Below are 24,577 nucleotides of genomic sequence, written 5' to 3'. Positions count from 1 at the left end.
AAGGAGATATATCTGTATTCTTAAACTAAATTCCTGAATCAGTGTAAATGAATTGACTCTGTATATACAATAGAATTTCATGTCAATGGAAACTGGTTAAGCAGCATGCCAGTTTGTGAACTTGCCCAGAACTGAAAGAAATTAAAGTAATTATATAATATTTAGGGACAGTCAATGGGGAATATTTTGGTAGTCGACTGAGTACATATATCACCCACACCAGATATGTATATATGAATACATGCACTCAATAGACTTCCTAGATATTCCCAGTGACTGGCCCTAAATATTATATAAATATTTTAATTTCTTTCAATTCAGGGCAAGTTCACAAACTGGAATGTTGCTTAATCTGTAGTTTTACAAACCAAATGAAAAGTAAACATCAGAACTGTAATCAAAATATATTATTTGCAAAAGAAAACATCAAGACATTATCAAGTGAATACTCTTTTATTGGCAGGCCTTGATATAATACAACCCCCATTTACCTGGCCCACTTCTGACCAGCACTGAACTGACATACATCAAAACCCTATCCCAATAGTATTAATAACAACTTTCCAGAAACAAAATTAGGAAACAAGAGTCTCTTGCTGGGCTCATGCTCTACAGGGCAAAAAGAACTTCTTGAAATTCATGACAAGACCATTTCTTCCTTTTAAGTGCTGAGTGTTAAAACCATCTGATTTTCTTCAGCAACAGGAAGATTTTCAAATTAGCTGCTGTGATGGGCATAGTGGATGTCAGATTGGGACCATTTTAATTTATGACCAACTAAGTATCATAAAGTCTACTGGTGAAAAACCCATGTTGATATAGCCAACCAATAGAGTGGAGTCAAGAAAACAATATTTTCAAAATGGCAGAAATAGTGGTCGAGTTTTTGCATCATTTTACTGGGACCAAAAAATAACCCCATAAAAGCTCCTCTGATGAAAACCCTTAATCAAAACAACTTACAACAAAATCAACAAAATGTTCATCATGGTGGCAGATCATATCATTTTAAGTTTGGATCAACAAGACATTATCAGTCTTCTAGAGAAAACCCAATGTTAACACGACTTTCCTTTTTCTGGAGTAACAATAACAAGATTTTCAAGATGGCTGCCATAGTGGCCAAATTGGGTATCAGATTTACACCATCTCCACTGAGGACCAGTAGAAGAAGTAACCGTAACAATTATTTCAAGATGGCTAACGTTGTGGCCATATCTACACCATTTTCTAGTGTGACCAACATGATAAAATGTCCATTCACTGAGGTGATAAGAATTTCAAGCTGACCACCATCATGGCCATTTTGAAAGTCTTGGCTGCACTATTTTTATTACGACCAAACAGATATCACAAGAAATCTTTAAAAAATTCCCATGTTAATAAGACCATCCATTCTGGACAAATAGAGAAAACAAGATTCTCAAACTGGCCAAGAAGCACCATTTTCATTTAGTACCATCTAGACCATCGGATGAGTATATGTGTAAAGTTTCATGGCAATCTTAAAGTAGAAATAACTTGTGCTATCTAATGGATGGACCACTGACCATCCCATTAGTTCTTCTAACCTAAGATTAACTGCACAGCAGCAAAATATCCATACAGAATTTCAAAAAGTATGCACATTTCCAAATGTAAATATATTCTAAAATAACAATGTTTCCAATGAAACAAAAAGTCTGTAGAATGCTATGTCCTGCGTGCACCACACAGGTATATTCCAAAACCACACAAACTCAATGGAGGATTAAAAGTAGGTCACTGTAACCTCATTTTGCATGTGATGAGTAGTACCTTCCATAATGAAAACACGCATCAAGTTTCCGGTCTGTACATTCAAGTGTCAGAGAAACTGATAACTAAATACAAAAAGATAATGTTGATGACTACATCAATAACTGCAATGTCTTCGGAAAAGTGATATACATACAATGCCATCATTTGCATTCAAGATTGTAACAGCAGCAACATCAAATTATTGTAGGTCCTGTCTAACTTGCTGTGAAAATCAAGCATAAGGGATCATTGCCTTTAATGAATTCACCATTAAATGCCATTAATTCATTCGCCATTACTAAAGCAAAATTTTCAGAGGAAAGGCACTTCATTCTATAAGATCATTGTTCTTACAGAGATATAATGTCACTCTTGACAAAAGTTGGCATAACAAAAACACTGCAGAATGACTGATATTACATGACAAAAAAAAAACAACTATGTTTTTGGCACACTGTCATAAGTGTGCAATAAGATCAATCTGCTCCGAGTTTTGTTTAATATTTTTCTTGATATTGCTATTTTCTTAAATTTGATATACAAGAGAATTATTCTGAACTAAAATATTTATAGGTGTGAAAGTACTTAAGTTTCAATGCTTTAATATTAGTCCTTTGACAGAACTTACTATGATAAAGTGATGACTGCTTACAAACATTAATCATTTGTTGGTGTAGGGTTTAACACCATTTTCAGCACAAGATAGGCTATACATGGCGGCCAGTATAACTGGTGGAGAAAGAACTCTGGAAAATCCAGGGATGAATCACCGACCCATGAGAAGCTACTGGCAAGCTTTCTCATATACCCACATTAGCAGCATTAATCATTTTAAAGTACCTCAAATGAAGGAATGATTGTCCAGTCCTTTTAAAGTACTTCAAATGAAGGGATGATTGTTTAAAACAAATCAAAGCAAGATATAAGGCTTTCTCTTTACTATATATTTCTATATAAAAGTATTTTTAATAGGCATTTAAGACATGAAGGAAAATGAATCACTTAATGTACTTAAAATCAAGTACTAAACACAAACCTTATAAGACACACACGATGAGATTAAATTTCCAATCTCAATAAGGCATTTGTTAGATTCCACAATCTTTCTTAAATTAACAAATATTAGTTCTAATTCACAGTCAACAGACACACTTTAATTAAACTAGAGATGAAAAATAATCTCAGGTCCATACACTCTGACCAATGAAAGCAACAACTAAAATTTGGTTGCTCTGAATTTGTGTTTACCTTCAATATGTATTATGAAAATAATAAGCATTCCATCTTTGAAAAATATAAATTTTCTGTAAAATGTTGCATTAGTATTATATATGTTTGGCCTACTTCTTAAGTCTATTAACTTAAATTAATCAATATACAGGCACTAGTGATACGATTAGTATTCATCAGGCTCTCACACAAATGTCCTGAATTTAATAAATGACTAATAATAATCAGCTCTCACAATACAAATCCAGAACAGTAAATGACCATTTGTAAACAGCATTAATCCAAACTTTGGGCATTGTGAAAATTGTAGGCTGATGAGGCATACTCTGGAAATCTTTTGATTCTCATGATGGATGCAGTGGCTCAGTGGTTTAAAGCATCTGGCTCCATAGGTCATGGGTTGAATACCCACCCAGGCTGGCTGCCTTGTTGTGTTTTTGGGGTAGCACTCACCTCCCATTTTCTTGGTATGATAGAGCCAGCAACATGTTAAAAGTGCCATTAAAACCATACAAAGGAAAAATATTTTATTCCAATGAACAGTAACATGCTTCACAAAAATGAGTAATTTTCAAATCTGCAAAAGAATAATATATCTAAATTACTGTAATTTACTTTCACATAACTCAAATTTCTAAAACAATTTTTGTTTGCAACTACACACACCAAATGTATTACTGGTGTCTTTTTCTGTGTTGAATGATTTTAAATAATGCTGCTTTACAAATGGGATTAGAAAGATTATCAATTTGATTTTTTGTCCTGGAGAAACTTGAATGCTGATGAAAAATCCTTGTCAGCATAGCCACTATTGGTCATGATGCGGTATATCTGGTGGGCCAATGACCCCAAGGGTGTTGGTGATTTCGCCACTGTGGATGCATTCTGGGCCAATCCAAGGTCCTGACAGAATATACAAAAATCATCAAGTTAAATTTAAGTTTTGGTGATTTGCATGAACTAACAATACACTGAAAGTAGAGTGACAGGGTTTAATGCAAACAGTTTTCTGCTGCAGTTAAATATAAGAACAGGTGCATCCATGAACATTTTCAAACTATGATGGTGCTCAAGCATGGAAGTTCCAAAGTGAAGATTCAAGAACTATCCAGCAAGGCCCATAACTCCATCTACTAGATTCCCATGTGGGTCTGGAGTCATTCACCTTGCTGACACTTGCCCATTAACTAAATTCATTACAAGCTGACAAAAAAAAACTGGGTCAATAAGATGATTTGCACATGTGAAAGTAACTATTTTAAGGTTTCTCTATTTCTGGTATCTTTGTCCATATTGAATGGCACTGCTGCCTTTGCCCTACACTGCTGCCTTTGCCCTACACTGAAAGGCCTCAATGCCAAGTTGATTTGTATCAAATCCTGTAATGCAGTTTCTTGAGCTAAAGTTATTTATGGGTTTTTATTCTTCAGTTTTTCATAACAGCTTGATCAACAGAATTAGTAAAATGGCAACGACCTTCAAGCCTGAATGCTTTCTAAAGTGGCCTTACAGGTGTTTCTAATTATACAACACAGCCATAATTCATTGTGGATCAGCATTATTTGAACAAATTTAAAAGGCCAATATGCCATGATGCTTTCTGTCAAATTCGGTTCTTTTAGAAACTGCTTAAAGCATTTTTCTTTAATAATAGTCACCATTTTCATTGGTAAATCAGCATCATTTGTGCAATGCCAGAATGCTTTCTCTTAGACTTGATTACATTATGCAAATTCCGAGATGATACTGTTTAACGGTTTTTCCATTTTTAGTACTGGTAGCTATATCTGATGGAAAATTGGCATCATTTGTACAAACGTGAAAGGACTTTATGACAGCATACTTTCTGTCAAGTTCATAAATTCTGCTGAGCATTAATTAAGAAAGTGTTTGAGAAAAAATCATTTAAAAATGTTTCTGATTTCAGTAACACCATATATTTAGCTTGAAAAGCCTTCTTGGCAAAATGCTTTCTGTCAATTTTGGTCAAATTCTATTCTGCAGTTTTTTAGAAGCATTCTGAAGATTATTTTTCTGTTTTAGTAATGGTGGTCACAGTTCATGGCAGGTGAGCATTATTTGTACAAATTTTGATTTATCAACTACTACAAATATTAGTATCCATAATGTCTCTTTCCTCAGCATACCAAAAAATATCCAACTTACTGATATATCAAAAATATAAAGGTGACAATAATGACAGATAACTATCAATCTGCTTCAGTTTAATCTCCAGTCGTTAATATTGCCAAGGACTCCAGATCTTAGCAACTATCATTGCATTGCTTTTCTACTATCCACTTAAAACACCAAGCCACATTATACATTATAGCATAGGAATAACATATACTATATGGGGGGTGAAGCATGTTACAGCTCCCTGTGACCATTGTCATTTCACAACACAAACAGAACAAATGACAATGGCAATCGGCGTGTCTACAAATGAAAACAACTGACAGTGAACATATCACTTTATGCCACTAAAACTAAGCTTTCAGATTGGTATACACTTCATTTTTTATGGTATGCTAGTAAGTCAGTTCCATGTCCAGAATGTGCTGAGGCACCCATGATAATCCAGAAGATGGACAAAAATTTGAGTACTTTTTTGAAAATTCCAAGGGTCACCATGAAAATGTGAATACCTCACATCATTGTATAAATCTATATTTTTGGGAGGCCTTGTGAAGAGTGTTGACCAGGCAGGAGTGGAAGTGAAGATAGTAATTTTGGTGCCAATATAACTATTCAAGGGGGGAGACCACTCTAGTGTGACTTTCACCTTGGCAAGCAGTAGGCTTTTAAGCACTTCTGTCGCTAAAACAAGTCAAAAGATATGACATGCCTTTTGTTTTGTTAGCTTAGGAACACTGAATTTAACAGACAGTGTATGTACTCCTAACATGTTTAATGACTGGGAAATTCATCTGAAGACATAAAGGATTGTTTTCAATTCCACAGTTCTGCTTTATTTGGTAGATATTTTCACAATTAAAAAATGATGGATCAGTAAAATATAAGAGATGATATAAACATTTTATATATATATATATATATATATATATATATATATATATATATATATATATATATATATATATATATATTTCAACCATCTTGGGTAACATCCTTGATTAAAAAAAACTAGTCATCTACTCGTCTTTATGAAATAATATACCCAATATGATCACAATCAGATTACAAGTAGAACTGACAGACAGACAGACAGACAGACATTGCTGACATATAAACTGAATGGATGAATGGACTGGACTACTAACAACATTTCATCTAATGTAAAGATATAAAAAAATCTGAATTTAGTTAGAAAAATTTGCAAAAATGGATGAAACTGGATCCTGAATTAACAAAGGATTACATCCTCACCTTTGCCATTAGGGCAGTGCCAAATCCTCCCTTGTAATCGTTACTGGATGGAACACCATCTAGCACCCCAGGGCAGGGATTGTACACTTCACTGGACCAACATCTACCAGAGCTCATGTTCAGGATCTTGGCTAAAAGTTTAGGTTCCAACCCTAGCCTAGTGTAAAGGAGAAAAACAAAACCCAACCAACCTGGTAGATATCAATAAAAAACAAAACAATAACATATAAAACTAGAGCAATGGCAAGCAATTTTGCTCACATAAATGTTCCTCTACCCCTACCCCATGACGGTGACGAGTCTCAAGCAAAAACAAGGGACTGAACTCAACTGAAAATAGTGCCAAAAGAATGACCAATCAACATCCATATATTTTCATGAAAACCATAATATATACTTGTCAGTCATATTGAACAGGTTTTTTTCCATTTTTTGCAAATTTTTAAAAAAATCTTAATTTTTAAAAGAGATAGATTTCAACAATACAATGGTATGTTTGGTAGACGGCCTTAAAAACAAATTTTTTCCCTAATGCCAACAAATCACATGTTGAAGCCAACTGAGCATTAATTATGGGCAATGTGTTGCCCATTCATAGGTTACATGCTTTGCTTTGTACACAAAGTATACAGCTGACCATAATAGTATTGTAAGTAGACGATTTTTTATAAGGGTTAGGAGCAGACAAGCTGATAAATATTAAGAATTTATTAACATTTGAATAACTTCAAATAAAATCCCCACATTTCCTCAGCATGATTTACGTTTCCTCAAGCAAATTAGATTTTTGTTTACCCACAAGCCCTATGGTTTCTTCATCATGAATACAGAAGGGGCCCAATCTGAAATAAGAGGGATACTTGACATTGGGCTACCAGATATTTAAGCACCAATATCATTTTCTATTCAGGGAAGTAGCTGCACCATTTTCAATTAGGACCATGGTTGTTGCTGTTGTGGGGTTTAATGCCATTTTTCAGCACACGATAGACTATGCATGGCAGCTAGTATTAATGGTGGAGGAAGAACTTGGGAAAACCCCAGGAAGAACCACCAACCCACAAAAAGTTACTGACAAGCTTTTTCACATAACCACATTGGCCGAATCCTAGACTCAAACCCACGCAGACAGAGGTGAGATGGCAATGATCCGTAATGGAGAGCGCTTTAGACCACTCGGCCACTCGGACCCTGGTATATGTGTGTGTGTTAAGTCTAATGGCAAAATTCTTAAGGAGGATAGTTATAACAAACTTGTGCTATGACGATGAATGGACAACAGATAACAGACATCCAATAAGTGCCTCTGTTCTACGACAAGAAGATCTAACAAACATTGCAAGAGCATAGAGATTTCTGTAAGTACATCTTCAAATGATAAACATTACATTTACCAAATTTAATGGCTATCCATCAAAAAGCTGTTGGACTACCTGTGCTATTGAAATTTGGGTCATACAAGGCATTAAACTACAAGATTACAAGGGCAATAACTCCCATACAAATTGTGGAAGCAAAGTGATTTTATGGCTTATGTGCCACTTCAAATAATAACCATAATATTTACCAAGCTTCATGGCAATCCATCAAAGAAAAACAATTACCTGCAGCAAGTAGTGCTGGAAGGAAGGACAGATGGGTGAAAAGACACAAGGATTACTATATCCCAAGCATCTACAGAGCTATAACAGTACAGATCTGTACATGTCAGAAGACAACTAGGTGAAATGTCAGGTATAACTTTTCTTCCTCCTTTAATGTCTCCAAAGGTCAAAGTTCATTATGATCCTAATATAGTTAAACAATATTTATGACCTATCATCATGAGATGCATGCATATATAATAGAGAAATAATGTATTTAGGATTGAAGAACAAGCGAAAGCGACCTATTCTTAATTCTCCATTTTAACAAACTTTACATGCATGATCTGGTTCAGTTTGACTGAAATGATTAAAGGCTGAAGCATAATTAAAAAAGGTTAGCAGGTTTCAATATAGATTTCATGGAGAAAGCTGCTACTAATCAGTATCAGACTGGCTCTAAAGCCCTGGAAATTACCCACCAATAACTGAAGCTCAAGGCCTGACTGACTGTCAATTTTAATTTGATGTCGATAGTAGGCCAATGAAACAACACAGCAAAAAATTAACCGATATGCATTTTGTAAATCACATCCTGGTTGATATGGGTTATAGGTAACCAAATTCCCCACCATTCCTGGGTCAAACGAAACCTTATAGAACAAAACAATATGTGGACTGAATAAGCACATTCAAGTTGCTGATCAAACTAGATGGAACGATTCTGACAAGAAGTAGATAAGCTAGCTGTTTTTAAATTTCTGCAAGAATATTTTTATTTACTTACTTTATTCCAAGATTCATGGCCTCTGATGTTCCAATCATTGAAATTGCCAGAAGCATATTATTGCAGATTTTGGCAGCCTGAAAAAGTAAGTGATTAGCTAATTTCAATTCTATCTCAATGAGAAGCAGAACAATACTTTTCTCAAAGAATTTTTATTTACTGTACATGAAGCTGAAAATATAATACAATTAGAAAAGTAAATAAAATACTGTAGGAAGTAAATAAATATCCTGAGTAACCAAAGTCTGCTTTTTGACAAATTTTAATTACAACGAAACTTATTTTACCACTTTGTGAATTTATTTTTAAAAACAAGATTTATCAGATGCACAGCATACACTTACACACAAACTCTTAAAATGATGCCACAGTGCTAGACATCACTATAAACTGTCACATTGCAGACATCATAGCGAAATGACAGAAAAATTGTTAAAGCTACATTAAAAATCCAAAATCACATCACACATCACAAGCTCTTAAAATGAGTAAGGGTAAAAATATAGAAGCACAATAACTCTTTCAAGAAAGTAACCCCCTGACAGTTACATCCGAGTTGATAAACGGACATAACACCATGTATTGAGTTAAACACATACAATCTCCAAAACGTTTACTCTCTGAGGTGTAAAAATAAAACTTGTCAAACTAAATAGATTAAATTCAGAAGAAAAAAGCAGAAGGTAAAGTAAACGGAATATAACCAAAAATTTTATCAACATGTGTAGGTCATCCAAATGTTGAATAAATGGATATCCATGTAGCATCAGATAAACCTAATAATCCTGGAGTTTTCCAATGCTCTTGATACAGACCAATGCAATGGATTACTTTTGAAAATTATACAACTCACGCATACTTACTTGGGTTAGATCAATGATTGGCTCAATGAGTCACAATTGACAGTGACCTTTTCAAACACGGTTGCTGTTGTTGTGGGGTTTAATGCCATTTTTCAGCACAAGATAGGCTATGCATGGCAACCAGTATTAATGGTGGAGGAAGAACCCGGGAAAACCCCAGAAAGAAACCACTGACCCACGAGAAGCTACTGGCAAGCTTTCTCACATACCCACATTGGCCGAATCCTAGACTCGAACCCATGCAGACAGAGGTGAGATGGCAGTGATCCGTAACGGAGAGCGCTTTAAGATCAATGGTCCCCCAAGAGTCTGTATGGGACTTACTACATTCCATAAGTGTGTGTTAAGGGCACTGAAGACAAGAGTTCATCCCAGTTATGACACGTGCTCACGACGGTCAATTATATCATGTTATTTCCAACATGGAGGCTGTATAAGAGTACAATCAGTCTAATACATCCTGTAGAAATGGGGCAGAAAATGTCATAACCATTTCAATATCAAAATGTTGTCTCAGAATTTCTAATAAGAAAAAAATAATAACAACAATCATGTACAATTACACCATGAAGGAAAAAGTTCCAGGGAGTGTAGAGGACAACCAATACCTATGAGTTATATTAACACCTAGTTGTGAGTGTGACATTCATGTTAACAGCATTTTAATCCGATGTAAGCTGGATATTTACCCTTCCAACAAAATGTGCATCAATAAGTGTCCCAAAGCTGGCATGCCTTGCTCTTCTCAGACCTACACTGAAAATGTCAGCTATGACCATGATTCTCATTTCAAGCTTCAGACAAAGATCAAAAGAGTCCAGTGATGACCAGCAAGACTGTTTTCGATAAGTACAGCATCCAACCAGGAATTGTTACAACATGATTTGGTGATTATTGTTGTTGTTGTTGTAGGGTTTAATGCTATTTTTCAGCACACGACAGATTATACATGGTGGAGGAAGAACCCCAGAAATCCCCAGAAAGAACCACCAACCCATGAGAAACTACTGGCAAGCTTTCTCACATACCTAATTGGCCAAATCCGAAACTTGAACCCATGCAGACAGAGGTGAAATGGCTATGATCTGTAACATGAGTGCTTTAGACTACTTGGGGCCCCTATTTTGATGAATACAGTTTCCACCATTAAATCTGAGGATGTATGAAGTTCCCACCAAGAGAAGAAAAACAAGACAAAATATCTTGCATTAAAAAAATACACAACTAAACCACAGTGATGTTACCAATGTACATTATGAAATCAATCAGGCAGTTACAGCCATGCTAGAAGAATTACCAATGTCTTTATTGTGAAGCAAATTTTTTAAATAAAAATCATGTGATATATAAACATTTTACGAGTGTCATCAAATATTTACATGCCATATTTACAATAGAATCTTCACCTGCTGAACCACAAGTAAAAAACTAAAGTTCTCTAAGTAAACCAACCAAACTGTCAGACTCAGTTTATACAGGACAATAAACAGCCTTGTGAAACTGAGACACAGTCTGATGGAATCATACATATCCAAAAACCTACTGAGAGCCCAATGAGTTTTAATGAGAGTGCAACAGCACTCCTGTCCAGCTCTTTTACAGAAACAGTTGTTAGAAGAAATGAGACCATGAACAAAAAGCACTAATTATCAGAAAGATAGACCTTTATTGGAGACACCAATTACATACTCTACAGTTGGTAGGGATTAACATCTCTATTTAAATGGGAATCCAAGCATTTTTAACTTAAATTGCATCCATGCTGCGTTATCCTGGTCAGCAACAGTAAAAACCAGTATAATTTCAGCTTCTTGCCTAGAACTACCAGTCAAGATTTGACACCTGAAATCAAAGGACTGCAAGGCTTCTTAAAACCTCACATCCCATCTCAAAGGCCACTGAAGGGACAATGACTTACTGTATGCATGAAATGTGATTTTATTGACTACATTCATCTTATTTGGGGGGAACCTAAGTTTCAGAAGGTTCAAAGGTGCTCACCTTTACAGATCACTGACATCTCAACTTTGTCCATGTAGGTTTGAGTCTCAGCTTGGCCAATGTAAGAATGCTTGCCAGTAGCTAGCTGTGGGACAGTGGTTTTCCCAGGTTCTTCCTCCACCATTCTTACTAGCCGCCATGTATGGCATATCATGTGCTAAACCCCACAAAAGCAAATCAGTTGTCATCTTATCGAATGAATTTTTAACTCAAAATTTGCACTTACCATATGGGTTAAAGATCTTTTGCAGCTTACAAATGTAGCAGTTAAAATAATGGTCAATGTCATGTGAAACAGCCCCTAAATAGCATGGTGTTGCTAGTTGTTGTTGTTATAGGGTTTAACGCCATTTTTCAGCACAAGATAGGCTATACATGGCGGCCAGTATTAATGGTGGAGGAAGAACCGGGAAAACCCCGGAAAGAACCACCGACCCACGAGAAGCTACCGGCAAGCTTTCTCACATATCCACATTTGCCAAGCCCGAGACTCGAACCCACGCAGACAGAGGTGAGATGGCAGTGATCCGTGACGGACAGCGCTTTAGACCACTCGGCCACTCGGGGCCCCGTGTTGCTAGTAGTCATGAATTCAAAATCTGATTAAAAGGCCAATGTAACAGTTTGAAACAAAAGCTAAAGAAAGGTTCATGTGCACATTCAATTCCTTTAATACGATTACAGCAATTTACCTGAAAGAGTATGGTTGTCATGGTGATTACTGAAATTTGCTTGATACAGAATTTGTATTGTGATTATTGCAATTCGCTTGATACAGTATTCTTGTCAGTGATTACAGAATTTGCTTCACACTATAATTTTCATGGTGATAACAGCAATTTTCTTGCTACAGTATAGTTGTCATGGTGATAACAACAATTTGCTTGATTCAATATGGTTGTCATGGAAGTTTGATTGGATACAAAAAAGGGTAAGATATTCTCAAAACACACAGATCAGGCCTTAAACATTGGATATTAATTCTGAGGATTATAACATTTGCATTTCCCAAAGTCACACTGTTTTACCACATATAAGATTCACGAAATTGCTGCCTGGATGATCAGTATTTTGAAAACTACCTATACTTAAAAGAAACATTAATATTTTCAGGTCCATCACTTATTCATTGAAAAAATTCAGCTATCACTTGATATATGCACATTTACACTTTAAGCACTCCTAAAGTGAATCTATTCCCAATGAGTAATTGTGTACAGCTGGTATTACAGAAAATTACTGAATGATTCAAATGATATATGAAAAGCATTCCTATGTGGGCTATGGTTACAAATTAGTAGACTGCAATGTACATGAACCGTTATTCACTTTTTGACAAGCAGTCACTCACTTTGTTTGTTGGCTTAGGGCTATATTACTTTATGTGCAAGCAATTAATGTGTATCCCTTGAGTAACACAGTAAATTTTGATTTTATTTATTAAAATCACATTTGGTGCCATCTGTACTATATTTGTCTACATATGTATTTCACCATTCACTTTAATATTCATGCCCATTGATATAAAAAAGAAGGGGCGAACATTAAACTTTATTTACACAAAAAGATTTGACAAGAAATTATCTATAAATTTGTCTCAGCTGGAGAATGATTCTCTTCAACCCCATCTGCTTTACTTAGAGACTTACCCATAATAATGTTAATGAATGCCAGATGCTAAATATTATAAGTTTTACCTATACGTCCATACAAAATTTTACATGAGATTTATCTGCATCAAAAATATTAAATATTCATTATAATAATCTCTCTAATTATAAGTTTAGATTTAATAGAACCACATGACAGCAGCATGTGTGACTTCTCAGTTCTAGCAGTGCTACAACATACTGTCCTTACTGCCTGAGAAAAGGTTCAGAGTTGCTTGGGGAAATAAACTGTTTATTTGTTAAAAGTTTACATAATAAAAAAAGTTATTTTCAAGACTTTGAATTTTAAAAGCACTACCATCTATATGTGACCTAAACAAAATGAATCTAATGAGCATTTGGAATTTTTGCATCATTTCCTTTCTTGTAGAGGTATTGACACAGAGTTCTCTCTATCCCAGCATCAACCTTTATCCTATACAGTATGATACTCTGTCTAAGACATGTATCCTATACAGTATGATACTCTGTCTTAGACATGGATGGTGGATTAGCTTCACAATCTTTTTTTATTCTAATCTTGTGATCCTTAGCAGTGGTGGTTTCCAATGAACCCTCTACTTTCTTTCCACTTAGTACATCATATGTTTCTTTTTATGATCAAATTATGCTATATTCATGTATTGCCTTTGTGTAATTATTTTTCCATGCAATTAAGTGCTAAACATTCTTCCTCTGTCTCTCACTACCACACAAACACTGACACAAACTGAAAGGAAGTTGTGCCAACTTGATATGTATGGTATAGTTACATTTTTCACTCATATTCATAAAGTAGAACATAACTATGGTATGCCTGGCAAGTAACAAAGTTAAGATTTTGCATTAGACCCTTGAAAGATGTATTCTGCCATCATATAATAATTAAGCCAGATTTAAAATATTTTCTCTGAACTTTTTAACATCATCCATGACAAAAAAATGCAAAACCCCTTGAATGTTGTTGGCCATTTTTTTTTTTTTAAATTTTCGAAACAATGTTCATATCAACAAATGAGATCTGTTTTGGTATTATACTTTGATGTAAAATTACTGTTCGTACCTAGCAGGAGTTAGTAACCTGTTTGAAAATCACTGTTAATACATTATTTCCTCTGAGCTGAAACCATGATAAATGTCCATAAAAATGACATCTCATACAGTGTTCAATTGTTCCAGATGTCAATTTTCCAAGTTAATCTTGTCTTCCAACATCCCTGAAATAAATGTACCATGTCTTATCACATGTACATGATGACTATACTGTACATGTTGAGACTGTAACACAATGAAGGGACATAACTCTACACGATACATGGCACAAGCTGGGATATCTATATCTACGTTTCTACAAGTGAGGCAACATCAAAGTTTGGTCACTAGTCTATAAGTGGCCAGTTATTATAAAAATAAACTGATTAATGGTCTTTCTATCAATGACAGACAGACAGACAGATTTTAGGTTCACAGTCACTACAGTTATGAGAAGGGCATTCTATAAATTTAAGATGGAATGAGCTCTTACATCATCACATTAAAAAAGTACAAACAGTTGAAACGAGTTCTTTTATTCCAATAATTATTCTGAATCGGGTCTAAAAGAGTGTTTATTGTATAAGTATAGGATATATTCAATTAGCAAGAGACACTCATCTAAATGGAATAAATATCTGGTACAGTTCAGTCTTGATAATCCAAGTTCAGTTTATCCAAGTATCAATAAATAACACAAATAATTAAACTGACATGAATTCAAGTTGTATCTTTTTTTCTTTCACACAAAGGAAAGAGTTATCCCTTTTCTTTCCTAAATGCATCTAGCTACCACAGAATTATATAAGCTCATACATTTATAATGTCACTAACCTTAAATAAATTCAGCAATGTACACATAGAAATATAAAATTTAGAAGAGAATTTTTCTATTTTCTATATTGTTTTCACTGAAAAATAATGAATGTGGTGGGCAGATACAGGAACTGTGTTTAGACAGGATAGGGAAATCGAACCCTTAACAAGACTGATAACTAAGACTTAGACAGCCTCCTTCCCTGCCCCCCCCACCTCCAATCTTGTTACCTCTAGGTAGATTTCCATATTCTACCTGCACATGAGATGAGTTCTATTAACCTAACACTTGAGGTTCATCCATGATTTTCTGTGGACTGCTTCAGACTTGACTGTATATGATGTACCTTATTTACTTGTCTACAACAAGCATCCACTTATTTACTTGTCTACAACAAGCATCCACTTATTTACTTGTCTACAACAAGCATCCACTTATTTACTTGTCTACAACAAGCATCCACTTATTTACTTGTCTACAACAAGCATCCACTTATTTACTTGTCTACAACAAGCATCCATGTGTGAATAGTACTGACCCAGATTTACATCTTATACTGCCTTGACTGATCAGAGTCTATAGTGCCATGCCAGAATTAATACAATGTTTGCAGGTGTCATGAACGTAATTCAACATCAAAATCAATATGAAATCATTATAGTTTCCTCTTTGTCTGAAACTGAGATTTTGTGTCTGGATAAATGGTTCAGGTCTTTTTTTACCAATGCATAAGTAAAAACAAAGTGGAATGCTCTTTAAACATTTTAAATGCACATGGTCACAATGGATTGCACAAGCCAAGTCATGTCAACCAAACAACGACATCTAACTATTGAATGTCATGAGAGGCAAAAGTCAGTGCAAATGCCTAAAAATATTCATTGTTTATAAGCCTACCATTTCATGGGCTTGAGAGGAAATGAACAAGAAAATGTTGAAAACAGTGGCTACCATGAATAAAGTTTAATTGATGCTAGGAGATATCATCAACTTCTGAGAGTGGTGAAGCAAAACACACAACATACATAATTTTAGAACGATTATGGACAATTATGACCAACATGTACCTGACCATGCATCCATGAGAACAGTTCTGCATGAATGCATGAATACAGTTTAAGGATTTAAAGAAAAACTCTTGTTTGAAAGACACATTTGGAATCTGCTGATACAAGAACAATCACATTAAGTTGTGCAAGGAAAAGAGAATTCTAATGGTTGAAATATATTGGAAGTATTTTCAGATTCCAGGTTATCATCACTGATGAAAACTATCTGTATGTCAGGAGACCCAGCAAATAAGGTTACATGCCATGTTTTGGGTCTTGGCATGGGTTCATTGGTCAAAATTGAGGGAAACATGAACTGTAAAAACTCTGCATTGAATTAAATAATAACAAGAACTACTGAAGGATGTGCAGGTCATTTCAACTTGGATCACAACAGACTACATCAAAACAGTATACATCACCATTCCCAAGAGGCTCAAAATAGTTATGAAACCCACAGGTCATACTACAATTATTGAAAACTGAAGGCAAGTGACATACTAAGCTGCCAAGTTACAGTGTGACCCCACTATAGCATGCTCCATTATAACATGAATTCAGATATAACACGGTCGTGGTGTGGCTCCTGAAATTTTATATACATGTATTTTTCTCGTACATGAAAAAAAAATCTTTCTTAAAAGTATGAAAAAAAATGTTAAAAGTTTATTATTATTTTGGTAAGAGATTGCATTTGAATAATACAAGATGATCATGGCATGGCTCCTGCAATTTTATATGTATTTTTCCCGTATACAAAAAAGTACTTTTTTCTTCTTAAAAGTACAAAAAATAACATGTAAAAGGTTTATTCTGAGATCGTGTAGGGCTTTGCCAATGTCACAAGCTTTGATTCTGTTTCCTTATTGGCGGCAAAATATACCATCTGGCGATTTTTTTATTGGTGACACTGTTGACTGTTTTAAACCTGTATATACAACCATTGGTTTGGAGTAGAGAAATTCAGAGACCTCATAAAAGAAAGCCAAAAACTGGATATAAAATGCAATGAAATTTATCTACTGTTACATAAATTCTTTGTCCATATTGATAAACCATCTAAACAGTGCATTGTTATATCATAATCCGCTTATCTTGACATCTAGAATGAGTACTGTATCTTGCGAGATATCCGCTTTTTTGTTGTTGACATTTCTTGTAACGGTGAGCAACCGGACAAAGCATTATCTCATAATCTATCTTTTATCGGATTTGTCAGCCGCTCACTAGTAATTAATAGATTTAAAAAGACTGACATTTGTTTTTGGATGGTAAGTAAAATTCCTCTTCTTTTCAGTCAGAATTAAATCCTTCACACACCTTTGTTAAATTTCTGACGCAAGCGTGGACAGCAGCATCACGTTACCACAAACATAAAAAAAAATAATCACATCTTACTTATTGGTTTCTTCAATAGGCAGGGTAGAACAGTAACTAGAATAGACCAAACTACACACAATTCCTTTTAAAAAATGTAGCCAGATAAAATAGTTTGCAGAAATTTCAAAGGAAACAGATTACCTCTGAAGCATCGATTGTTATGAAAATGTTCTTGGCAAATGGAAAGAATAAAAATCAGTCGCAATAATGCAATACAATTATTTGATGTTGCCGCCACAAAATGAATATGCATTTGTTTGGTTTTCCAAAGCTGTCCTTTAGCGGTGACTTCAATAACACATGCACCCTTCATCAAAGAAAGCCAACTACAATCTTCAATAAAAACAAAGAACCTTTCTTCAAAGGAAGTCAGTACCAAACTTTAAAAAAAGTAATGGAATCTGATGGATTTTTGCATTTTTCAATGTGACTGGAACATGTTAACTGTGCTGTGAAAGTTTCCTTTATGCAGGGAAAAAGTTTATGCATACAAATGCTAACATAGGCGGCTTAAAACGATAACTTCTACCAACTTGGGACATACTGAAAAGTAAATGTGCTTTGTCATTCAATACGTGATTGTGCTGTTTTCACACTGAATTCAGAACAATATGACCTGTGACAAAATTACTGAATATACTAAATCTGTGTGTATGCATATTTTCAGCACAAGATAGACCATACATCGCAGCCTGTATAACTAGTGGAGGAAGAACCCTAGAAAACCCCAGGAAGAACCACCGACCCAAAGAAGCTACTGGCAAGCTTTCACGTGTACCCATGTTAGCCGAGCCTGAGACTAACAGTGAATTGCAGAATTTTCAAACTAAATAAAACGCCTTTATTAATAGTTTTGCATACAAATCTTCTCTTCTCCCATAAATCGACATACAAAATATAAATCTTTAAACATGAATGAACATTTAATGCTTATTTTAATATCTTATATACAAAATGTATTGAACTGAAATGAGAGTATGCAAAGGAAATCAAGTGGGCGAAATATCGCTCACATTGCTTATATAACCTAACTGCTGACCCATTTGCAAACACAAACGATTACGTTGTATTGAAAGAACACAATCTATTCACGCTATCTCTCACACTTTATATCAAGAAAAGTTTAGCTATTTTACTATAGTCCAATAAAAGTTCTTCCCAAAGATAAAGGCGTGATTATTTATTATGCCCAGTCTCTGGTTGATAATCAAAGTCATCCACATTTTTTTACATGTTTAGTTTACAGATAAAGCTTGTCGTCTAGAGTCTCGTGTCTTTCACAAAACCTAAATTATAATTTACAGGTCATTTTATTTTCAGTCATGTTTATTTACTCCTGGTCATAAAATCTGGAGGTGTTTCAGAAGATCATACTGGGGTATTTTTGAAAACATATAAGTAAAAGATCCATAATTATAATTTGTGTCATTAAATAGATGAAATCCCATAAAGCAATGCACAATGCATGTGATAACATAAAAATGGCAAATGTTTCTGGCACTTGAATATAGCAATACTAACAACTGTCCAACTCTTTTGTCCCTTTACCTCATAGAGCATAGTGACAAAGTGCAGCTCGCTATACATAGAACACAGGTTACCTAGTCGACCGCATACGCATAGCTTGCCTGTGAACTATTAAGCAATGTAGTGTATGTTACGTTTAACAGCAATTTTAACCATTTTACATTTTTGGTACACATCTATTACATGTGGAACAATTTAAGAGTAAAGTCCGATTGTTATAGCTGTGTAATTATTTATCACGGAAGAATTTGTTATGTGCTTTAAAATCTGGAGAGAATTCGTTCACCGTCATGTCAGTGAGGCCGTGTGACCAACCGTAGAGCTGCCATTTCTCATACTCGAAATTTACAAGTTTTTCATCTGTGTCTACATCACTAAGTCATCTAAATTTGATAATTTATAAAAACTAATTGCAGCCTATATCAATATCAGAGCCTTTACCTAGGTTATTGAATCTTTCATAGTTGTGATTCTAATCATGAAAACTTCGTAAGTACTGAATGAAATCCGCGACCGCCATTTTGGAGAGTGGAGATTACGACCCAGTTACTTTAAATAGCAGATATCGACCAGTACATAAACAGTGACCACGTGATCTGACGTAATTGTCATTCACAGAAATGAATGTAGTATCTAATAAGGGGTTTTCCCTGAAGGTGGCGCTGCAAAAACCAGCTTAAAATGGCTGATGTTTACAGCAGACGTCAAAAGGCGCTTCTATGGGACTTTTGTAGAAGCGTCAAAAGTCGCTTCGATGCGACTTTTGTAGAGGCGTCCAGAGACGGTTGTATGAGGTAAAGAGTTATACCAAACACATCAAACTTGGTTCTAAATATTTAAGAATGTAAAACTTTTTCAGAAATAATTTCCTACTGATAAATGTATAAACTTTTTCAGTGTTTAAAAGAAATATGTTCTTCCTTAAACTGAATCATAAAACAAAACATTAGAAACAAACACAATTATATACAATATTTCTATTTCATACTTTTTATTTCTGATATTTTTTCTTCACTTATAAAAAACAAATTATTCATTTTAATTCCTAAGGTGAATTATTTTGCTAATTTTTACAATTTTCCATTAAATTATATTAGTCTAATATATATTTATTACTGATTTTTTAAAAATTTTTGCAAGAGGAATAACTCTATGATCCCAAACCTGTGATTCTAAACAGTGAATACCATGGACTGCATCCCTTGCTTTGCTTTATGTTGATGTGGAAGAACAGAAAGTATAAAAGCAAAAACACTGTTTAAATGGCATACGACTTGATAACTATTCTAAATGTAGTGACATGAATAATATGCACAGATCTCACTAAAAATAAAATCAATTGGACGGCTTGATGATTTAAGTCTATTTAACAGGATTGCACAAGATCAAAAAAAAAAAAGAAATTATTGGATGGTTATATTTTCAGCCAATCAGATAAAAATCATTCTACATGTGGACTCTCTCATCATCAAACTCGTGAAATTCTGATGACATAAGCCTATATTCTAAGTTTTATCCTGATCTGATCACAAATCCTCAGATCTATGATCACCTCATTAATCTGCATGTATCTTGCTCATTAATGAACTCATCCAAGAGTTGGACTATGTAAGCCTATATTCCAAGTTTGATCAAATTCATTCTCAGAAATATGGCTAACAGAATGGCAACAAGGTTGCAACAATGGCGAATTAGATGCAAGATCATCCCTTCAATATGTGTGCATCATGCTCATTACTAAACTTGTCCGACCAAGATGATAGACCATCTATATTCAAGTTGGATCCAAACTGGATCAGATATATGGACTCCAGAGTAGTAATAAGCTCTACCAAAATTGTGAGTAAGTAGGTTACAGTGACCACTGCCATTTTGGAAAATGAACAGAGCAATTGTGTACTGCACACTGAATGTCTTCCAAATGAAACAACAAATGTCCCAGCGAATTTCTTTATGCCAAAATAACCAGTTAAGTATCATATTACACCAACAGGCTTTCAGAGTTATATACATTTCATTTTACATTACCAGTCTAAAGTGCATTCTAAATGATGTGACACTGCATCGGATATACAACTTGAATATGTGGAGACACTGATGCAAATCTGGAGAAATGAAGAAAAACACAATTCCTGAAATTCTTTGCGCAAGGCAGATTTGGGTGTATGTGTTAGCAACAGGGTATACGTTGTGCATGGCTAATCATGGTGTACCTGTCCAGTGCCCACAGCTCCACAGTGCACCACATTTTTCCCCATACTGCTCAGTAAATCCTTGGCCTGATTATATTCTGTCTCTGATCCCCCAACCATGAATGTCAACAATGCATCTCTTGCTGCATTCACGCCTGCAAAAATAAATTCTGGTTGTGTGAAATGAACAAAAACCTTTTCCATTCCTTTTTACCTTTTGAGTGCTCATTCATTTCAAGATCTAGTTTTATTAGGGAAATGATAAACATCACACTTATCTTTTGGCATACAAAAACAACCAAAGAAAAAATTCACCAATAAATGTGGTCACCAGGTTTCATAATTCAAATGTTTGCACACAAAGACAACCAGTGAAAAAATTCACCAATGCAAGTGGTAACCATGTTTCATAATTCAACTTTTTGCCTACAAAAACAAGTGAAAAAATTCACTAATATGAGTGATCACCAGGTTTCATAGCTCTCTGCATTTAGATCTCACTCTATCCTTAAAGACCAAGGAATGACAGACCCCATGGGAAACTTGCTTGTATATTGTTTAATATAACAAAACATTATTGTTTCAACAAAACTGCAGATATATAAAGACATATTAGATAGAAAATTGGGTTGTTTGGAGAAATTACCATGCTGAGCGAGTAACTGTTAGAGTTCTACTTATACAAAAGACCCCTGATTCATGAAAGAGACAAGGTAAGTGCTATTCTTGCCACTGGTTATCATCACATGTAAACTGATACACTCGAGACTAATTCATTAGGCATTCCATCCACATGTATATGACTGGATTTGATGATATCAACTACTTGGAGGATAATAATTCATTGTATGACTACTTCAGAGTGATTTCATAAGATCATGGAAATGATCAGGCTGTCCAATGTCTTTTTTTCAGAAGAGACTTTGGTTTTGTAAAACCATCACCTTTAGGTAGCTCAATGCTACTGCTTTTTCATACCTCAGTCAGAATGGCTGCAGTGTTTGCTATGAAAGTTCACATCAGCAAATCAACTTTCTTCTGATGAATGTTTATGTAAAAATCTGTTGAGTTTGTCAGTGTATCTGAGGATGTTCCAACCCAGGAAGAACCTTCGTTATATGACTGGAATTTTTCATGAAGTTGAAGCCAACATTTCAAATAACCCAACTGTCCATGGGCAAAAACACTAAAATTTTATCAGTAAAAGAAATGATGTCCTCATGAAACAGTGACAATATATTATTACATATATCAATATAATGTAAGTTATGTCCAGAGTTATAGTTTTAGTACTGGGAAGTAGACAAGAATTATATGGGACAATTCTGGTGCAAGAAAACAGAATTCTCAAGTATTAACCATCTTCAGTACAAATTCCAATCATATTAATTCAAATGAAAGATGCACAAAAAGATTTCTTTCTTGAAACAAACTCTCAAAAAATGAGCTCTTCTTGGTTCTTATGGGATTAACAGAACATCGGAGCCATCCAAACTCACACTCATTACAGTATATCAATCTAACAAAGCAGTTAAAAAGACACTTTGCAGTTATATGTGTCCACCTTACACTTAGCACATCAAGTAAATTTGTTAAAATTGCATTCAGTGTTATATATGTGAATTGGTAACAAGAAAATACTGAAAATTATAGTTCACAAAAATACATTTTCTGAGTTATGAAAATTCAACGATACTGATATACAATAATTCAGTTTCTTTTTGCTGCAAATTGTCTCAGAACAAATACACTTTTAAATGCTGCAACTTATCTGAATTCTAATGAGTCTTCTTAATATGATTTGTGAATCATATTAGTAACATTTAAATTGTCACTTGTTTACATATAATGGAATTGGTCTGGTGATTACCATGACAACTTACCCCCCGATACTGGTGCATCTATAAATGTAGCTCCCTTGCCCTGAGCTAGAAGTGCCATCTCCTGGGAGACAGATGGATCAATAGTGCTGCTATCTATCAACAGGCTTCCCTTTTGCACTGCGCTGGAATACAGTATCAGAAAAATTACGTTGTATTATTATTTTATGAAAAATGTTTTCACCACATACTCTCCATGATTTAGATGTTGACATAACAAGGTTTTCTAGTTTAACCATTTGCTTCCCATATAAAGATCTAACCCACCTACCCATGCCTCCCATATGATGTTCATGACATCATAGTCTTGCTCCCCAGAAAAAAATACAAATTGTAAGGCAACGTCATTTTGAAGAAATTAAGCTCCTGCATTGCTTGAAGATCCTCTGAATCAACTATTCCTTTCCACCACATGTTAGCACTTGTTATCACTTCTGCATTTCAGCAAGTCACTAATGCCCTCATTTCATGATGAAAACATACTGACTTGTGCTTTGAAATTTCAACATCAGTATGTAAATAGCAATAAATATTTTATCAACATACCCAGTGAAATAAATTATATATAGTTGTGCAGATTTTCATTGCCATGCTTGAGTTACATTCTTCATAACATCAGTGTGACACCATATAAGAGAACCTTTCAGTGGGCAGAAAGGTTTTAGTGGCAGACATCACGGTGTCTAGGATATACCTCTTCAGTAGACTGGCATATTTGTAATTCATTTGGCACATACATTAAGGAAAATATAGAATTAATAAATAGCATAATCTAAATATTATGTGACTGAATATTTAGCAAAAAAATGTAAACATTTTGGTCTGAAGTAAATTGGACAATGCAAAGTTGAAGAATTCAAGAACTGCTATAAGGTCAAGGTTGTTTTCTTACATCGCTCATTTTTTGTGAAAATATGACAAAAGTGGCAAAATCAGTTGTATCTAACCAAAAGACAACACTATTAAAAGTACATACACAACTATTAAAACTACAAATTTGCAATCATATCCATGGATTGTTGTAAAAAAGCTAAAATATGTGCGGTCATGTTAAGAAAATCCGTTTCTGAAAACAGATGCACCACATGGCATGTGTAGTGACATTTTACTCCAGCTGTGTAGTGATTCAGCTGGAAATATGGATCTAGTTCATTCATAGACTGACTTTAATGCTTCAGTTTATCATCTGTGAATAGCAAAGGTAATATTTTTTTTGCAACAATGAAATTGAAGATCAACGTTTTGAGGTTATTATATATTTAGAGTTTGAAAATATTCACACTTTAGGTGTCACTAATTATAGAATTTTCAAGCAGTCCAATCCATACCCGGGCATGTTAAAGGTTATTACAAACAATTCAAAGTGTGTTATTGTTATTTGTCGTTGGTGGTGTGGTTAAGCACACGGCAGATCTATC

General features: G+C 34.6%; 1 protein-coding gene across 2 annotated transcripts in view; it reads right to left on the bottom strand.

Annotated features, from left to right (window-relative positions):
- Positions 1 to 434: 434 nt before the first annotated feature.
- LOC149780079 (3-hydroxyisobutyrate dehydrogenase, mitochondrial-like) overlaps positions 435 to 24,577 on the bottom strand; it is a 38,299-nt gene continuing 14,156 nt past the window's right edge. For both annotated transcript variants that reach the window (XM_089936837.1, XM_089936838.1), the window contains exons 5-9: positions 23,163 to 23,284; positions 21,301 to 21,434; positions 8,770 to 8,846; positions 6,400 to 6,556; positions 435 to 3,912 (exon numbers count right to left, since the gene is read on the bottom strand). In XM_089936837.1, the coding sequence (XP_089792963.1) occupies positions 3,754 to 3,912; positions 6,400 to 6,556; positions 8,770 to 8,846; positions 21,301 to 21,434; positions 23,163 to 23,284 (649 nt within the window). In that variant the 3' untranslated portion in view covers positions 435 to 3,753. The remainder of the gene's footprint in view (positions 3,913 to 6,399; positions 6,557 to 8,769; positions 8,847 to 21,300; positions 21,435 to 23,162; positions 23,285 to 24,577) is intronic.

Source organism: Sinohyriopsis cumingii, chromosome 16 (genome assembly GCF_028554795.1).
Source record: "Sinohyriopsis cumingii isolate HCF-2022 chromosome 16, ASM2855479v2, whole genome shotgun sequence".
Classification (NCBI taxonomy): Eukaryota; Metazoa; Mollusca; class Bivalvia; order Unionida; family Unionidae; genus Sinohyriopsis; species Sinohyriopsis cumingii.
Note: the sequence above shows the minus strand (reverse complement) of the source record. Positions and strands in the feature narration are given on the sequence as shown.